Below are 19,216 nucleotides of genomic sequence, written 5' to 3' on the forward strand. Positions count from 1 at the left end.
ATTAAAGGTAACACAAAGTTATGAAAAAACGTTTAGAGCAAAAGCTGTAGCAAATTTTATTGTTAACAATATTGTTCTCTTGCACTTGTGCTCCTAGATACGTCAATATCGAGATAGACACGAAAATATGAAAATTTTATGAATTTGTTGTCCTTTCAAGATATTAAAGGTAACACTCGAGAATCGGAGCATGTTATGAAAAAACGTTTAGAACAAAAGTTGTAGCAAATTTTATAGTTAACAATATTGCTCTCTTGTATTTTTGCTCATAGATACGTCAATATCGAGATAGATACGAAAATATGAAAATTTTATGAATTTGTTGCTCTTTCAAGTTATTAAAGGTTACACTTGGGAATCGGAGCATATTATGAAAAAACGTTTAGAACAAAAGTTGTAGCAAATTTTATTGTTAACAGTATTGCTCTCTTGCACTTTTACACTTAGATACGTCAATATCGACATAGATACGAAAATATGAAAATTTTATGAATTTGTTGCTCTGTCAAGTTATTAAAGGTAACACTTGGGAATCGGAGCATGCTATCAGAAAACTATTATAACAAAAATTGTTGCAAATTTTATTATTAACAATATTGCTCTCTTGTATTTCTGCTCATAGATACGTCAATATCGAGATAAATACGAAAATATGAAAATTTTATGAATTTGTTGTCCTTTCAAGTTATTATAGGTAACACTTAGGAATCGCGGCATGCTATAGGAAATCATTTGTAGCAGAAATTGTTGCAAATTTTATTGTTAACAATATTGCTCTCTTGCACTTTTACTCTTAAATGCGGCAATATCGAGATAGATACGAAAATATGAAAATTTGAATAAATTTGTTGCTTTTTCAAGTTATTAAAGATAACACTCGGGAATCGGAGCATGTTATAAAAAAATCGTTTAGAACAAAAATTGTAGCAAATTTTATTGTTAACAATATTGCTCTCTTGTATTTTTGCTCATAGATACGTCAATATCGAGATAGATACGAAAATATGAAAATTTTATGAATTTGTTGCTCTTCCAAGATATTAAAGGTAACACAAAGTTATGAAAAGACATTTAGAGCAAAAGTTGTAGCAAATTTTATTGTTAACATTATTGCTCTCTTGCACTTTTACACTTAGGTACGTCAATATCGAGATAGATACGAAAATATGAAAATTTTATGAATTTGTTGTTCTTTCAAGTTATTAAAGGTAACATTTGGGAATCGGAGTATGGTATAAGAAGACTTTTATAACAAAAATTGTTGCAAATTTTATTGTTAACAATATTGCTCTCTTGTGTTTTTGCTCCTAGATACGTCAATATCGAGAGAGATACGAAAATATGAAAATTTTATGAATTTGTTGTCCTTTCAAGTTATTATAGGTAACACTTGGGAATCGGGGCATGCTATAGGAAATCATTTGTAGCAGAAATTGTTGCAAATTTTATTGTTAACAATATTGCTCTCTTGCACTTTTACTCTTAAATGCGGCAATATCGAGATAGATACGAAAATATGAAAATTTTATGAATTTGTTGCTCTTTCAAGATATTAAAGGTAACAGTCGGGAATCGGAGCATGTTATGAAAAAACGTTTAGAACAAAAGTTGTAGCAAATTTTATTGTTAACAATATTGCTCTCTTGTGTTTTTGCTCCTAGATACGTCAATATCGAGAGAGATACGAAAATATGAAAATTTTATGAATTTGTTGTCCTTTCAAGTTATTATAGGTAACACTTAGGAATCGGAGTATGGTATAAGAAAACTTTTATAACAAAAATTGTTGCAAATTTTATTGTTAACAATATTGCTCTCTTGCACTTTTACTCTTAAATGCGTCAGTATTGAGAAAAGTACGAAAACATGAAAATTTGATGAATTTGTTGCTTTTTCAATTTATTAAAGTTAATACTCGGGAATCGCAGCGTGTTACAAAAAAACTTTTACAATAAAAGTTGTAGCAAATTTTATTGTTAACAATATTGCTCTCTTGCACTTTTGCTCTTAGATGCGTCATTATCTATTTTGACAATGTTATATTTTGAACCGTTTTCAAATTAGGCAAATTAGTTTACTTATGACGCGTACTGTATATACCAACGACCTGGCAACGTTGCTAGAGCGACATTGCCATATCGTTGGTATATACTTTTATGCAATATAAGTAGGGTATTCCCATAAGGTACAATTTTTGTCGCAATTGTATTGATTTTAAGTACGATATGTTTCATAATGCTTTGTTAAAATTTTGAAAATCGGTAGAACTAGCGATAAATAAAAAAAAAAGATTATCTGATAATTAATAATAATATTGTTAAATTCTTTGTTGTAATTATAGCCAGCGCAAAAACATTAGGTCGATAGCTATAATAAAGATTTATTTCTCTCTATTTGTTAAATTAGCACTATTTTCTAATCCCCACATCTATGCAGAGGAATCTAAGCAACCTATCTCAACTTCGCCCCTAACAATGATTTCCAAAATCCAATTCCAACTCATCTCCAGCCCTGTCAACCCAATCTTATCCCTGAATAATTCATCTGCACGCAAATCGAATAATCCTGATTACTAATTTTTGTTAATAATTGATTAAGCGACGTTTAAGTACAAATTAATTTCAACAAAAAGGTATAAAATAATTAAAGATCCTTAATTTACATTAAAAATCATTTAAAATGACCCCAAACACGACTAGGTTATCTTTAAAAACAAGCGAGATACGATTATTTATATATGTATCGATCGTCATTTTTTTTTTAGTGTTAATTTGAGTGTATCTCGGTTGTTTTTTGAGATAATTAGGCCGTGTTGGTACTCATTCCAACGGATTTTTCATTTCCTTTAAGATAATATCCACGATTTTACGTTTTGATTATTTATTTCTTTTTGATTTCAGATAAAATGCCTTGGGTGATGGAGAGCGATCAAAAACGGCTGTTTTTATGGGTGTAACAGTCGTCAGAAAGTTTTACCGTAAGCAAGTAAGTTAATTTTCCTTAATTTCCATTTAAAATTAATTGCTTTATTCCCCCTTAAATTTATTCATAGTCGACCTATTTCCCCTTTCCAATCAAAATCAAGACATAAAAGAGCACAATTCCGACCTAAAATCTCCCGCGGTGATTGGAAATTCCTTGAATTGAATTGAAAAAGGGTTCAACAAAAAACTCAATTATATACTAGAAAATTTGTTTAATAATTTAAACTTTTTAATAAAAAATAGGATAAATATCGTTTCATTTTCTTTTACAAAAAGATAAAAAGACGTAAGACGTCGTGGTGAATCCTATGAGCACATCCTGTTAGCGGAACTCGCAGAACGGGAAATTAAATTCTTCAGAGGACATGTACTTACTCTCGTTGGTGAACGAAAAGAGCTGAAATATGCGGTTTTCTCGTATTTTCCTTTAATTGCGCCCCATTTTTCGCTGGAAAATGTTTAATATTTTTATTTATAGCCATGAACTTAATCAACATGGACGCAGAGAACCGTGTTGTTTTAAACGTGGGTGGAATCAGACACGAAACTTACAAAGCAACACTCAAAAAAATCCCGGCCACAAGACTTTCCAGGCTTACAGAAGCTTTAGCCAATTACGACCCCATTCTAAACGAATACTTCTTCGACAGACATCCAGGAGTTTTTGCTCAAGTCTTGAATTATTACAGGTAAACCAAATAAAGCTTCAAATTTCGTTGAATTAATTCAATTAAAATTTAGGACTGGAAAATTACATTATCCCTCAGACGTGTGTGGTCCATTATTTGAGGAAGAATTAGAATTTTGGGGGTTAGACGCGAATCAAGTTGAACCATGTTGTTGGATGACCTACACTCAACACAGAGATACTCAAGAAACACTTGCAGTACTCGATCGTTTAGATTTGGATACGGATAAACCGAGCGATGAAGAGGTAGCCCGAAAATTCGGATTCGAAGAGGACTACCGAAATGGAACTCTATCTTGGTGGCAACACACCAAACCGAAAATTTGGTCGTTATTCGACGAACCGTACTCCTCAACAGTCGCGAAGGTAAGAAAGAAAAGAAAAATTCTTTGATTAGAAAGTTTCTCGCTTTCCAAACTACTTTTTTCCATGATATAAAACGAGGATAACGACGACGACGAGGTATTCAAAAGAAGACCAAAGGCTAAAAATAAAACGTTAAAGAATTCCCTTTGATAAAACGTTTTTTATCGTTTCGCTTTGAACGTTGGAGACTTTCGAGTCTAGATTTTTACTGTAACAAGGTGTTGGTTCATTTTTCAGGGATTTTTAAAGGTGGAGTGAATTACAACTGTTATTAGACAGGTGAAAACCCATAATTCCCGGTCATCACAGCTATGTGACAGCATAATCTCTCATATTCTAGCACGAACAGATAATAGTTATTACTGAATAATCTCCGTTTTGGGTTAATCGATACCCGTTTGCATTGCAATTCGCTATGAAAATGCAAAATTAGTTGTTATATGTATTTAAAAAGATAACGTTGTGTTTATTTGCAATTTAATGACACCGAAAATTGTGTCGCGGTGTAACAAAGAATTTAATTTAAATTTTAAGTGGTTAATTCGAGTAATACTATTTATGGTTGAAGTATAGAATGAATTCAGCGTTCTATCAGAGAGATAACTCTTAAACAAAAAGAGCACAATTTAACACACCCACGAATTAAAGAATAACCAATAGAAAATATCCTGGATAAAGGAAGAGGGGCCTTTATATATCCTTTATATTTGTAACATGAGTGGTCTACTTCAAATATTGTTTTCTCAAAAACTAAAAGTTATTTTTCAAAACGGCTTGTTGCATTAAAAAGAGGATACTTTAATTAATAATTGGTGATATTTCCACAAGGATCCTTCAAGAAATTAATTTTATAGTGAATTTTGAAAATTATCGATGAAAATTGCAACATCGAAAATTTTATCAAAACTTCAAATATTGTTTTCTCAAAAACTAAAAGATATTTTTCAAAACGGGTTGGTTAATTGAAAAGAGGACACTTTTATTAACACTTTGGGAAATTTTCATACTCATATTCCAAGAAGTGGATTTTATACAAATTTTTAAAACTTAGTGAAAATTGCAAAATTCGAAAAAATTGTTGTTCATTTCAAAAATTTATTTCTCAAGAACTGAAAGTGATTTTTCAAAACGGGTTGGTTCATTTGAAAGAGGACGCTTTTATTAACACTTTTGGAAATTTTCATATTTATATTCCAAGAAGTAGATTTTATACGAATTTTTAAAACTTAGTCGGTGAAAATTGCAGAATTCGAAAAAATTGTCGATTATTTCAAAAATTTATTTCTCAAGAACTGAAAGTGATTTTTCAAAACGGTTTTTTGCATTAAAAAGAGGATACTTTAATTAATAATTGGTGATATTTCCACAAGGATCCTTGAAGAAATTAATTTTATAGCGAATTTTGAAAGGTAGCGATGCAAATTGCAACATCGAAAATTTTATCAAAACTTCAAATATTGTTTTCTCAAAAACTGAAAGTGATTTTTCAAAACAGCTTTTTGCATTAAAAAGAGGATACTTTAATTAATAATTGGCAATATTTCCACAAGAATCTTTCAAGAAATTAATTTCATAGCAAATTTTGAAAATTATCGATGAAAATTGCAACATCGAAATTTTTTTCAAAACTTCAAGTATTGTTTTCTCAAAAACTAAAAGTTATTTTTCAAAACGGGTTGTTTTATTGGAAAGAGGACACTTTTATTAACACTTTGGGAAATTTTCATACTCATATTCCAAGAACTGGATTTTATACGAATTTTTAAAACATAATCGGCGAAAATTGCAAAATTCGAAAAAATAGTCGATCATTTCAAAAATTTATTTCTCAAGAACTGAAAGTGATTTTTCAAAACGGCTTTTTGCATTAAAAAGAGGATATTTTAATTAATAATTGGTGATATTTCCACAAGGATCCTTGAAGAAATTAATTTTATAGCGAATTTTGAAAATTATGGTTGAAAATTGTAACATCGAAAATTTTATCAAAACTTAAAATATTGTTTTCTCAAAAACTAAAAGTTATTTTTCAAAACGGGTTGGTTGATTGAAAAGAGGACACTTTTATTAACACTTTGGGAAATTTTCATACTCATATTCCAAGAAGTGGATTTTATACAAATTTTTAAAACTTAGTCAGTGAAAATTGCAAAATTCGAAAAAATCGTCGTTCATTTCAAAAATTTATTTCTCAAGAACTGAAAGTGATTTTTCAAAACGGCTTTTTGCATTAAAAAGAGGATATTTTAATTAATAATTGGTGATATTTCCACAAGGATCCTTCAAGAAATTAATTTTACAGCGAATTTTGAAAATTATCGTTGAAAATTGCAACATCGAAAATTTTATGAAAACTTCAAATATTGTTTTCTCAAAAACTAAAAGTTATTTTTCAAAACGGGTTGGTTCATTGGAAAGAAGACACTTTTATTAACACTTTGGGAAATTTTCATATTTATATTCCAAGAAGTGGATTTTATACGAATTTTTAAAACTTAGTCGGTGAAAATTGCAGAATTCGAAAAAATTGTCGATTATTTCAAAAATTTATTTCTCAAGAACTGAAAGTGATTTTTCAAAACGGTTTTTTGCATTAAAAAGAGGATACTTTAATTAATAGTTGGCGATATTTCCAGAAGGATCTTTCAAGAAATTAATTTTATAGCGAATTTTGAAAATTATCGATGAAAATTGCAACATCGAAAATTTTATCAAAACTTCAAATATTGTTTTCTCAAAAACTAAAAGTAATTTTTCAAAACGGGTTGTTTTATTGGAAAGAGGACACTTTTATTAACACTTTGGGAAATTTTCATACTCATATTCCAAGAACTGGATTTTATACGAATTTTTAAAACATAATCGGCGAAAATTGCAAAATTCGAAAAAATAGTCGATCATTTCAAAAATTTGTTTCTCAAGAACTGAAAGTGATTTTTGAAAACGGGTTTTTGCATTAAAAAGAAGATACTTTAATTAATAATTGGTGATATTTCCACAAGGATCCTTGAAGAAATTAATTTTATAGCGAATTTTGAAAATTATCGATGAAAATTGTTACATCGAAAATTTTATCAAAACTTCAAATATTGTTTTCTCAAAAACTAAAAGTTATTTTTCAAAACGGGTTGTTTTATTGGAAAGAGGACACTTTTATTAACACTTTGGAAAATTTTCATACTCATATTCCAAGAAGTAGATTTTATACAAATTTTTAAAACTTAATCGGCGAAAATTGCAAATATCGAAATAATTGTCGATCATTTCAAAAATTTATTTCTCAAGAACTGAAAGTGATTTTTCAAAACGGATTTTTGCATTAAAAAGAGGATACTATAATTAATAATTGGTGATATTTCCACAAGGATCCTTCAAGAAATTAATTTCATAGCAAATTTTGAAAATTATCGATGAAAATTGCAACATCGAAAATTTTATCAAAACTTCAAGTATTGTTACTTAATAACGTGTTGTTTTTTTTTAAATATAAAAATTGGTAGATTACCATTTTTTAAGACGCACAGAGAGAAATATATTCTCGAAAACCTTCTTGTATATCCACATGAAGGTCATTTTGTTGACTGAAGAAAAACCACATATTCTCAAAGCAAGTATGCAAATATTCTTGATTCTCAAGAAAACGAATTCTTAGTGAAAGTAAATCAATAATCTTGAAAAACAGCATCTTAGTGTTGCGTCAACAATCCCATTTTCGTATCGATTCATGTAACAACAATCTTATATAATTCTTCATTTGAGTATTATAAATTATTGACGCAAGAATGAATTTTTTGATACAAAAATGATATTCTTTTATGCTAAGAATATGACATACTTTGATGATATTTCTATTTTTAAAACAAAAAAATATTTTTGTTTTAAGTGTATCTCATACTCTTAAACTCTTAACTCGCAGAGCCATACAAAAAAAAACCATGTCCGAAACGTACCGCTTCCGTTCTACAGCCGTTTGAAAACAGATTTGGTTAGTTACATGACGTAGGGTATTTACGTCGGATGAGGTGATGTGAATTGACGTCTCCTACTTCTCGTAGTTTGTTTGAGGCTCATTCTCACTTTTTTTTCTCATTTTCATTTTTTTGTATATATAAGATTTTTGCGGCTTGGAGAAAGAGATACCTTCACCGCCTGTAGGAATAATTGTGGTTCTCCAAGGAAACGATGTACTGCCGAATTAGAAGAGGTCATACTGCACCTAGATATTGAAGAAAACCGAGTACAACGAGTCAACGATTACACGAGCAATGTGCGTGCAATGGATGTTGCTTCCGGTATCGTCTGGAATGTTCTGTATGAACAACTACTACATTCATACCACCTCCAAAGGATTCATTCGCTACTGCCAGTCGATTTTACACCACGCGTTTAGTTCTATACGTAGTTGTGCAGACGAAAACCCTCATGCTACGCGTGTTCAGGGATTCCAACACAGATTTGGTACATTTTTGCATCCAGGCTAATGGGTTCCATCTACTTGATCTTCGTACAACAAGTATTGGATGTGTTGTTGAGAACTTTCATCAAGACATATAATTTCAGCATGATGGCGCACTTTTTCACCTCATGTTCGGAATCATCTAGACCAGCGGTCGGCAACCTTATCCAGTCTAAGGGCTCATTCTAAAATAATTTACTCCTGAAGGGCGCATGAATGGTTGACGCAAATAAAATTTTAGACAAGGATAAAGAAGATATTTATTAGGCACCTACATGAGGCATAGATAATACATAAGTCAATAGCAGTTGCTAGTAATTTCAACAATTAATAATCCTTGACCTCGCATTGCTTCCGACAGCTTGTTGAAATCTGGCTCACAATTTGATGTATCTGTCCTCAAACAATGGTCCAAATTGATATTTGTCATTCTGCTTCTATATTTTGATTTCAAGTGCTTCATTGTTGAAAATATGGATATACGCGTGTATCTTAAGAGATAATGCTCTTAAAATAGGATATTTATTTCTATCAACAATATTCCAAAAGTTTTCGTCCCTCATGTCACTTTGTTGTTTTCTTAGATTGGTCTTCAACGATCACCGGATTTAACTCCATTGGACTTTTTCCTATGGAATCATATGAAGAGTTTGATTTATGAGACCCCTATAGAGACAGAAGAAGGTCGCTGCAGAACAGATTACAGATACACCAAGTGTGATGGAGCGAGTCTGTCGTTAATAAATCGTTTAATAGAGATCTATTTGTTTTAATAGTAAACAAATCATAACACGTCTCGCCCGTTCTTTTCTAGTTAGTGCCCTGTTACAATATCACTTTTGACTGACAAAAATAAGCTGACGACGTATCTAACATCCCCTAGAAGTACTGTTATCACAGTAAATACACGTAAATTTGACGGTAACAGTCACGCCCCATAATAGTTACTGCCATAGCAGTCGACTGCTACGTGTAACGTCGGCTTAAATAAAAGTGTTTGTGTAAAATGATTCATTTTCTTTTTTGTTTTCTTTTTTGGTTATTAATGATTTTATGAATTTAAACAAGTTATGTACTGGGTCATGCCTAGTTCGGAAACGGCTATAGCACGGAAACGGTACTTTTCCGGACATGGGTTGCAATTCAAAATATTATTTACTACAAGTCAAAGAAGTTTGTAAGGGGAATTTTAGGAATCTGTATAAATAATAGTCTAAGTAATGTTGTATTTAAGCTTAGGCGGGGTGATGCTTTTTCGTGTTCCTGGAACTGCTCATAATCATCTAATCATCTATATAAAATAAACAAAAATTATAACCTTTAAATTTTCAAAGTTGTTAGGCCTATCTTCTCCAAGGAACATTAAATCAGGCAACATTTCCTTTAAAAAATTAGGCAAACGATCTACATCTTCACTTGACAAAGCTGAAACAGCACCCAACCGAGGCGTTATACTATGATGGCCAGTGTTAAGTTGATATAAGCTTAAACATTAAGCATCTTTCACAAACGACCTTGGCTTAATAACTACAACCTCGGATGAGTTGTATGATTCTGGACGAATAAGCCGAGGATGATACGTTATCATATTGTAGAACCACCGAGATATCTTTGTTTTTTATAAAATCAAACTGGCCGAAAACAAAACACTAATAAATAATGACAATTATGACTTTAAAAGCGAATTTTATGATAACGAAAAATCCTTTAAAATACATCCAAACACGACTTATTTTACTTAATAACTTTCCGGTTTATTTCGATTTTAACATTTTTTGTTAAATCCAAGATGGCTAAAAAGAAATGAGTCGTAAATATTTCGTTAGATAATTAAAGAACGTGTGAAATGAGCCCAAACTCGGCATGTCTAGCTGTTGTAACATCCGAGATATCTTAATTTTTACAAATTCAAGATGGCCGAAAACAAAACACTAATAAATAATGACAATTATGACTTTAAAAGCGAATTTTATGATAACGATGAGGTGTGATACATCAGTTTGGGTTAAAATTTTCTGATCTTTACGAAAATCTTATTATATTTGATGTTTCCTAAAAAATAAAAGGAATTCTGGAGACTTCCGGTATAAAAGTCAACTTTAATTTTTAAATATTCTTGATCTACACGAAAAATCCTTTAAAATACATCCAAACACGACTTATTTTGCTTAATAATATTCCGAGTTATCTCGATTTTAAAATTTTTTGTTAAATCCAAGATGGCTAAAAGAAATGAGTCGTAAATATTTCGTTAGATAATTAAAAAACGTGTGAAATGAGCCCAAACTCGGCATATCTAGCTGTTATAACATTCGAGTTATCTTAATTTTTACAAATTCAAGATGGCCGAAAACAAAACACTAATAAATAATGACAATTATGATTTTAAAAGTGAATTTTATGATAACGATGAGGTGTGATACATCAGTTTGGGTTAAAATTTTCTGATCTTTACGAAAATCTTATTATATTTGATGTTTCTTAAAAAGTAAAAGGAATAATGAAGACTTCCGGTGTAAATGTCAACTTAATTTTTAAATATTCTTGATCTACACGAAATATCCTTTAAAATACATCCAAACACGACTTATTTTGCTTAATAACTTTCCGAGTTATTTCGATTTTAACATTTTTTGTTAAATCCAAGATGGCTAAAAAGAAATGAGTCGTAAATATTTCCTTAGATAATTAAAAAACGTGTGAAATGAGCCCAAACTCGGCATATCTAGCTGTTATAACATCCGAGTTATCTTAATTTTTACAAATTCAAGATGGCCGAAAACAAAACACTAATAAATAATGACAATTATGACTTTAAAAGCGAATTTTATGATAACGATGAGGTGTGATACATCAGTTTGGGTTAAAATTTTCTGATCTTTACGAAAATCTTATTATATTTCACGTTTCTTAAAAAATAAAAGGAATAATGAAAACTTTCGGTGTAAATGTCAACTTAATTTTTAAATATTCTTGATCTACACGAAAAATCCTTTAAAATACATCCAAACACGACTTATTTTGCTTAATAACTTTCCGAGTTATTTCGATGTTAACATTTTTTGTTAAATCCAAGATGGCTAAAAAGAAATGAGTCGTAAATATTTCGTTAGATAATTAAAGAACGTGTGAAATGAGCCCAAACTCGGCATGTCTAGCTGTTGTAACATCCGAGATATCTTAATTTTTACAAATTCAAGATGGCCGAAAACAAAACACTAATAAATAATGACAATTATGACTTTAAAAGCGAATTTTATGATAACGATGAGGTGTGATACATCAGTTTAGGTTAAAATTTTCTGATCTTTACGAAAATCTTATTATATTTAATGTTTCTTAAAAAATAAAAGGAATAATGAAGACTTTCGGTGTAAATGTCAACTTAATTTTTAAATATTCTTGATCTACACGAAAAATCCTTTAAAATACATCCAAACACGACTTATTTTGCTTAATAACTTTCCGAGTTATTTCGATGTTAACATTTTTTGTTAAATCCAAGATGGCTAAAAAGAAATGAGTCGTAAATATTTCGTTAGATAATTAAAAAACGTGTGAAATGAGCCCAAACTCGGCATATCTAGCTGTTATAACATCCGAGTTATCTTAATTTTTACAAATTCAAGATGGCCGAAAACAAAACACTAATAAATAATGACAATTATGACTTTAAAAGCGAATTTTATGATAACGATGAGGTGTGATACATCAGTTTGGGTTAAAATTTTCTGATCTTTACGACAATCTTATTATATTTGATGTTTTTTAAAAAATAAAAGGAATAATAAAGACTTCCGGTGTAAATGTCAACTTAATTTTTAAATATTTTTGATCTACACGAAAAATCCTTTAAAATACATCCAAACACGACTTATTTTACTTAATAACTTTCCGAGATATTTCGATTTTAACATTTCTTGTTAAATCCAAGATGGCTAAAAAGAAATGAGTCGTAAATATTTCCTTAGATAATTAAAAAACGTGTGAAATGAGCCCAAACTCGGCATATCTAGCTGTTATAACATCCGAGTTATCTTAATTTTTACAAATTCAAGATGGCCGAAAACAAAACACTAATAAATAATGACAATTATGACTTTAAAAGCGAATTTTATGATAACGATGAGGTGTGATACATCAGTTTGGGTTAAAATTTTCTGATCTTTACGAAAATCTTATTATATTTGATGTTTCTTAAAAAATAAAAGGAATAATAAAGACTTCCGGTGTAAATGTCAACTTAATTTTTAAATATTTTTGATCTACACGAAAAATCCTTTAAAATACATCCAAACACGACTTATTTTACTTAATAACTTTCCGAGATATTTCGATTTTAACATTTTTTGTTAAATCCAAGATGGCTAAAAAGAAATGAGTCGTAAATATTTCGTTAGATAATTAAAAAACGTGTGAAATGAGCCCAAACTCGGCATATCCAGCTGTTATAACATCCGAGATATCTTAATTTTCACAAATTCAAGATGGCCGAAAACAAAACACTAATAAATAATGACAATTATGAGTTTAAAAGCGAATTTTATGATAACGATGAGGTGTGATACATCAGTTTGGGTTATAATTTTCTGATCTTTACGAAAATCTTATTATATTTGATGTTTCTTAAAAAATAAAAGGAATAATGAAGACTTCCGGTGTAAATGTCAACTTAATTTTTAAATATTCTTGATCTACACGAAAAATCCTTTAAAATACATCCAAACACGACTTATTTTGCTTAATAACTTTCCGAGTTATTTCGATGTTAACATTTTTTGTTAAATCCAAGATGGCTAAAAAGAAATGAGTCGTAAATATTTCGTTAGATAATTAAAAAACGTGTGAAATGAGCCCAAACTCGGCATATCTAGCTGTTATAACATCCGAGTTATCTTAATTTTTACAAATTCAAGATGGCCGAAAACAAAACACTAATAAATAATGACAATTATGACTTTAAAAGCGAATTTTATGATAACGATGAGGTGTGATACATCAGTTTGGGTTAAAATTTTCTGATCTTTACGACAATCTTATTATATTTGATGTTTTTTAAAAAATAAAAGGAATAATAAAGACTTCCGGTGTAAATGTCAACTTAATTTTTAAATATTTTTGATCTACACGAAAAATCCTTTAAAATACGTCCAAACACGACTTATTTTACTTAATAACTTTCCGAGATATTTCGATTTTAACATTTCTTGTTAAATCCAAGATGGCTAAAAAGAAATGAGTCGTAAATATTTCCTTAGATAATTAAAAAACGTGTGAAATGAGCCCAAACTCGGCATATCTAGCTGTTATAACATCCGAGTTATCTTAATTTTTACAAATTCAAGATGGCCGAAAACAAAACACTAATAAATAATGACAATTATGACTTTAAAAGCGAATTTTATGATAACGATGAGGTGTGATACATCAGTTTGGGTTAAAATTTTCTGATCTTTACGAAAATCTTATTATATTTGATGTTTCTTAAAAAATAAAAGGAATAATGAAGACTTCCGGTGTAAATGTCAACTTAATTTTTAAATATTCTTGATCTACACGAAAAATCCTTTAAAATACATCCAAACACGACTTATTTTGCTTAATAACTTTCCGAGTTATTTCGATTTTAACATTTTTTGTTAAATCCAAGATGGCTAAAAAGAAATGAGTCGTAAATATTTCGTTAGATAATTGAAAAACGTGTGAAATGAGCCCAAACTCGGCATATCTAGCTGTTATAACATCCGAGATATCTTAATTTTTATAAATACAAGATGGCCGAAAACAAAACACTAATAAATAATGACAATTATGACTTTAAAAGCGAATTTTATGATAACGATGAGGTGTGATACATCAGTTTGGGTTAAAATTTTCTGATCTTTACGAAAATCTTATTATATTTGATGTTTCTTAAAAAATAAAAGGAATAATGAAGACTTCCGGTGTAAATGTCAACTTAATTTTTAAATATTCTTGATCTACACGAAAAATCCTTTAAAATACATCCAAACACGACTTATTTTGCTTAATAACTTTCCGAGTTATTTCGATTTTAACATTTTTTGTTAAATCCAAGATGGCTAAAAAGAAATGAGTCGTAAATATTTCGTTAGATAATTGAAAAACGTGTGAAATGAGCCCAAACTCGGCATATCTAGCTGTTATAACATCCGAGATATCTTAATTTTTATAAATACAAGATGGCCGAAAACAAAACACTAATAAATAATGACAATTATGACTTTAAAAGCGAATTTTATGATAACGATGAGGTGTGATACATCAGTTTGGGTTAAAATTTGCTGATCTTTACGAAAATCTTATTATATTTGATGTTTTTTAAAAAATAAAAGGAATAATGAAGACTTCCGGTGTAAATGTCAACTTAATTTTTAAATATTTTTGATCTACACGAAAAATCCTTTAAAATACATCCAAACACGACTTATTTTACTTAATAACTTTCCGAGTTATTTCGATTTTAACATTTTTTGTTAAATCCAAGATGGCTAAAAAGAAATGAGTCGTAAATATTTCCTTAGATAATTAAAAAACGTGTGAAATGAGCACAAACTCGGCATGTCTAGCTGTTATAACATCCGAGATATCTTAATTTTTACAAATTCAAGATGGCCGAAAACAAAACACTAATAAATAATGACAATTATGACTTTAAAGGCGAATTTTATGATAATGATGAGGTGTGATACATCAGTTTGGGTTAAAATTTTCTGATCTCTTCGAATATCTTATTATTTATGACCTTTTTGAATATTTTTAATACATTTTTAATTACTTTTTAATTAATTACATCAATTTTCCCAGTTAATCTTAATTTACGTCGGAAGCTAACGCTACGAAATTATTATTTAGGCAATTTTCTCTGTTTTACTTCATAAAATAATTCTTTATGTATCCTAGATTTAAGTTAAGAGTATGATAACCAATTTTAGGTTGACATAATCTTAACAACTGAGCCTCTATATTATAACCATTTAACGTATAAATTGCAATGTTCTTTAACGCTTGTTCACCTCAATACCTTTATGATCACACCAAATTTCATTTTTTTCTAAATTAACACCTTTGTCGCAAATCGTGATTTGTCTGAATTTCTCGCCAGCCCCAAATCCGATCGCCGAAGCGCAGAACGTAAACAGAGCAATAATCGAGAAATAGCAGGGATGGGATGCAACTCGAGTAACGTTATCGAACCTTCCATTCACTGCAAAGTATTTAGTCCCGAAACGAGGAGAGCGATTTGCTTTTCAGTTAAAGGACTGCCTGGGATCTCACTGCAGTTACTCCAGATCTTTTATTTAGTCGAGAAGCATACTTTGTTGAGATACTTTTTAGTTACTTTTTTATCCTCAAAATGTTCATGGAACGACGTAAACGTATAATTGAAAGTGAGGAGACTAGAGATGTGAAGAAAAGTAATAAATAGAATTGAGGAAAAGAGGAAATGTATTCTGTTGATGACACATCACCCAGATATAGAATGTGTTAATTAATTATCGTACCCGACGGCATCATTGCAAGTATGCAGCCAAATACGCAAATCGCGTGTTGCAATATCAATACTGTGATATTGGTTGCATACTTGCAATGATGACGTCGGGTACGATAATTAATTAACACACTGTAGGTGAGGTAGGAACGAACAAGTCATGGTCTATTTATATAAGAATATTAAATAATTATTCGTGAGACGATCTTTTTTATAAAAAGAAACAATTTTATTTCATACTAATATTTCGGGGTATACTAACACTTCATTTTTCGGGGATTACCCGAAATATGTTTTGAAAGCCGTTTTGAAAAATCAGTTTAAACTTTTTTTTAACTTAAGTTCTTGAGAAATTAATTATTAAAATAATCAAGAATAGTATAAAATCCATTTCTTGGAATATGAGTATGAAAATTTCCCAAAATGTTAATAAAAGTGTCCTCTTTTCAATGAACCAACCCGTTTTTGAAAATAGCGTTCAGTTTTTGAGAAAACAATATTTGAAGTTTTAATAAAATTTTCGATGTTGCAATTTTGATGTATAATTTTCAAAATTCGCTATAAAATTCATTTCTTGAAAGATCCTTGTGGAAATATCATCAAATATTAATTAAAGTATCCTCTTTTGAATGCAAAAAGCCGTTTTGAAAAATCACTTTTAGTTCTTGAGATATAAATTTTTGAAATAATCGACAATTTTTTCGAGTTTTGCAATTTTCTCCGATTAAATTTTAAAAATTCGTATAAAATCCATTTCTTAGAATATGAGTATGAAAATTTCTCAAAATATTAGTAAAAGTGTCCTCTTTGCAATGAACCAACCCGTTTTGGAAAATAACTTTTACTTTTTGAGAAAACAATATTTGAAATATTAATAAAATTTTCGATGTTGCAATTTTCATCGATAATTTTCAAAATTCGCTATAAAATTCATTTCTTGAAGGATCCTTGTGGAAATACCACCAAATATTAATTAAAGTATCCTCTTTTTAATGCAGCAAGCCGTTTTGAAAAATCACTTTCAGTTTTTGAGATATAAATTTTTGAAATAATCGACAAGAAGAAGAAAAGAAGAAAAACAAATTTTATTCTGTACCCACTACATAAAAAAAAAAATAAGAATAACAATAAAAATATCTATATGTATATAAAACAAAAATAAAAAAGTTAAGGGGTGAGAATAGGGCTACCGACCAAGGTCTTTCTGCCCGTGATTTTTGTAGTCGGCGGCTTGCTTCAGTCTTCTCTGACGGCCAGGAGTTTTTGGAAGAGAAGAGGTGGGTTGTTGCGAGGGTGAAGTAATGGAGTCGATATAAGCGTGTGTTGCAAGGCGTTGGTAGGAAAATTTAGAATGGATTTATCGGACAAAGATTGAAGACGTGTATGGATAGGGGGTATATCGGTAAGTTGGTATAGCAGATCATTGCTAGGGTTAAAGAGGGGATTACGGGGGTTCCTAATTCGGGTGATGGATCTCAGTGCAGGTGGTACTTCGTTCTTCTTGGTGCGTTGCTTAGCAGTATTGATCCATATTCTATGATGGGCCTGTATATGGTCTTGTAGATGTGCGAGGCACATGAGGTAGAGATTCCGAGATTCCATTAAGTGATATCCCTACTGTGCGAGACCAATGCTGTGTCGTCGGCATAAAGTAGTGCGTATGCAGTGAGGTTAAAGGCGTCTGGGTTGTCGTTGTAAAGATCGTGGCAGAAAAGATTGTATAGAGAGGGAGAGATAGGCGAACCCTGAGGAAGGCCTTGCTGAGCGGAGAAGCTGTGGGAGAAATGATTTTTCAACTTCACGATGGAGGAGCGATTCGACAGGAATTGGTTTATCAGGGTTAGAAGATAGTATGGCGTTTTTAGCTTATCCAGTTTAAATAGCAATCCTTTGTGCCACACGGAGTCAAAGGCCTTTCGGACGTCCAGAAAAACTGCTGCAGATTTCAGTTTTATAAAACGTGCCGCCTGGAAGTTGGAAACCAGAATAGTTAGTGGCTGGGATGTTGATTTGCCGGATTGGAAGCCAAATTGGTAAGGCGGAATTTTCTTTGATACCGCAGCCAGGAGCTTGTTCTTCAAGTGCGTCTCGAAGAGTTTTCCAATTACGGGGAGCAGTGAGATGGGGCGATAGTTGGCTGGATCAGATAGAGAAGAATCCTTCTTGGGAATACAAGTTATAATAGACGTCTTCCAGTCGCGCGGGAAATGCTGAGTCGTAAGGCAAAAGTTAATTATTTTTCTGATAAAGCCATGGATGTTAAGATCTAGACTTCTAAGCAGTTTCCTTGTGATGTTATCATAACCGGGAGCGGTATCTTTTCCCTGTCCAAGAAGAGTAAAATATTCGTCTTCCAACATGAGAGCATCTTCGGGTGTCTCGAACGGTGTCAGAAATGCGGATTCGTACCAATTATCTATAATGTTTTTATTGTGGGGACAAAACGAAACATCCTCGGTAAAGGTGAATACACCTTCTAGGTAGTCAGCGTGTATGTTGACAATCTCTTCAGGGTTGGAGTGCACACCGCCATCGGTAGGATCAATGAGCTCCTCCGTTCCAGGTGTCTTTTGGTATCTTGATAGTTTTCGAATTTCGTGCCAATAGTTTCTTCCTTTACACAATTTTATTTTGTCACAGGCTTCCATGTACTTTTCCGTTCTGTATTGCTGAATTAGTTTCTGTATCTTTTTGTTGAACTCATTAAACTTCTTTTTCAACTCAGGCACTTCATATACCCTGAAGTCTCGATATAGGCGTCTTTTCTCTTTGATGAGTCTGATAATAAATGGAGGTACCGGAAAACTATAGTGTTTGGTGGTTCTGGATGGGCTCGCTTTGTCTATCGACTCCTTAAGACATTTGTTAAACCTTGAAATCGTGTCAACTGTGATTGTCTGATGTGCTTCTATGAAGTCTTTCATTATTGAGTTAACTGTCTCCATGTCGCAAAGCTTGTAGTTTTTAATTAAAGTCGGAACAGGTTTAGGTACGTTGGTTGTGACGTTGACATAAACTAAAATGCCCAAGTGATCGGAGCATAAATCCGGAACAACTTCTACCTGTGTAATTAGACCGCGGATGTTTCTTGTACAGAACAGTAGATCAGGAGTAGAGTTCGGATTGTTTTCCATAACGTACGTGGGAGGAGTCGTGATTTGTACGAAATTGGACATATTCAGGAAATGTCTTATGTGTTTCCTTTTGGT

The 19,216-nt window shown here is 31.1% G+C and overlaps 1 protein-coding gene across 4 annotated transcripts in view; it reads left to right on the forward strand.

The window, feature by feature from the left end:
• LOC111419570 (Shaker cognate w) overlaps positions 1-19,216 on the forward strand; it is a 218,128-nt gene that overhangs the window by 153,129 nt on the left and 45,783 nt on the right. For all 4 annotated transcript variants that reach the window (XM_071195836.1, XM_071195837.1, XM_071195839.1 and 1 more), the window contains exons 3-5: positions 2,901-2,985; positions 3,463-3,673; positions 3,726-4,038. In XM_071195836.1, coding sequence (XP_071051937.1) covers positions 3,465-3,673; positions 3,726-4,038 — 522 coding nt within the window. In that variant the 5' untranslated portion in view covers positions 2,901-2,985; positions 3,463-3,464. The remainder of the gene's footprint in view (positions 1-2,900; positions 2,986-3,462; positions 3,674-3,725; positions 4,039-19,216) is intronic.

The sequence above is a fragment of the Onthophagus taurus genome, chromosome 5, assembly GCF_036711975.1.
Source record: "Onthophagus taurus isolate NC chromosome 5, IU_Otau_3.0, whole genome shotgun sequence".
Classification (NCBI taxonomy): domain Eukaryota; kingdom Metazoa; phylum Arthropoda; class Insecta; order Coleoptera; family Scarabaeidae; genus Onthophagus; species Onthophagus taurus.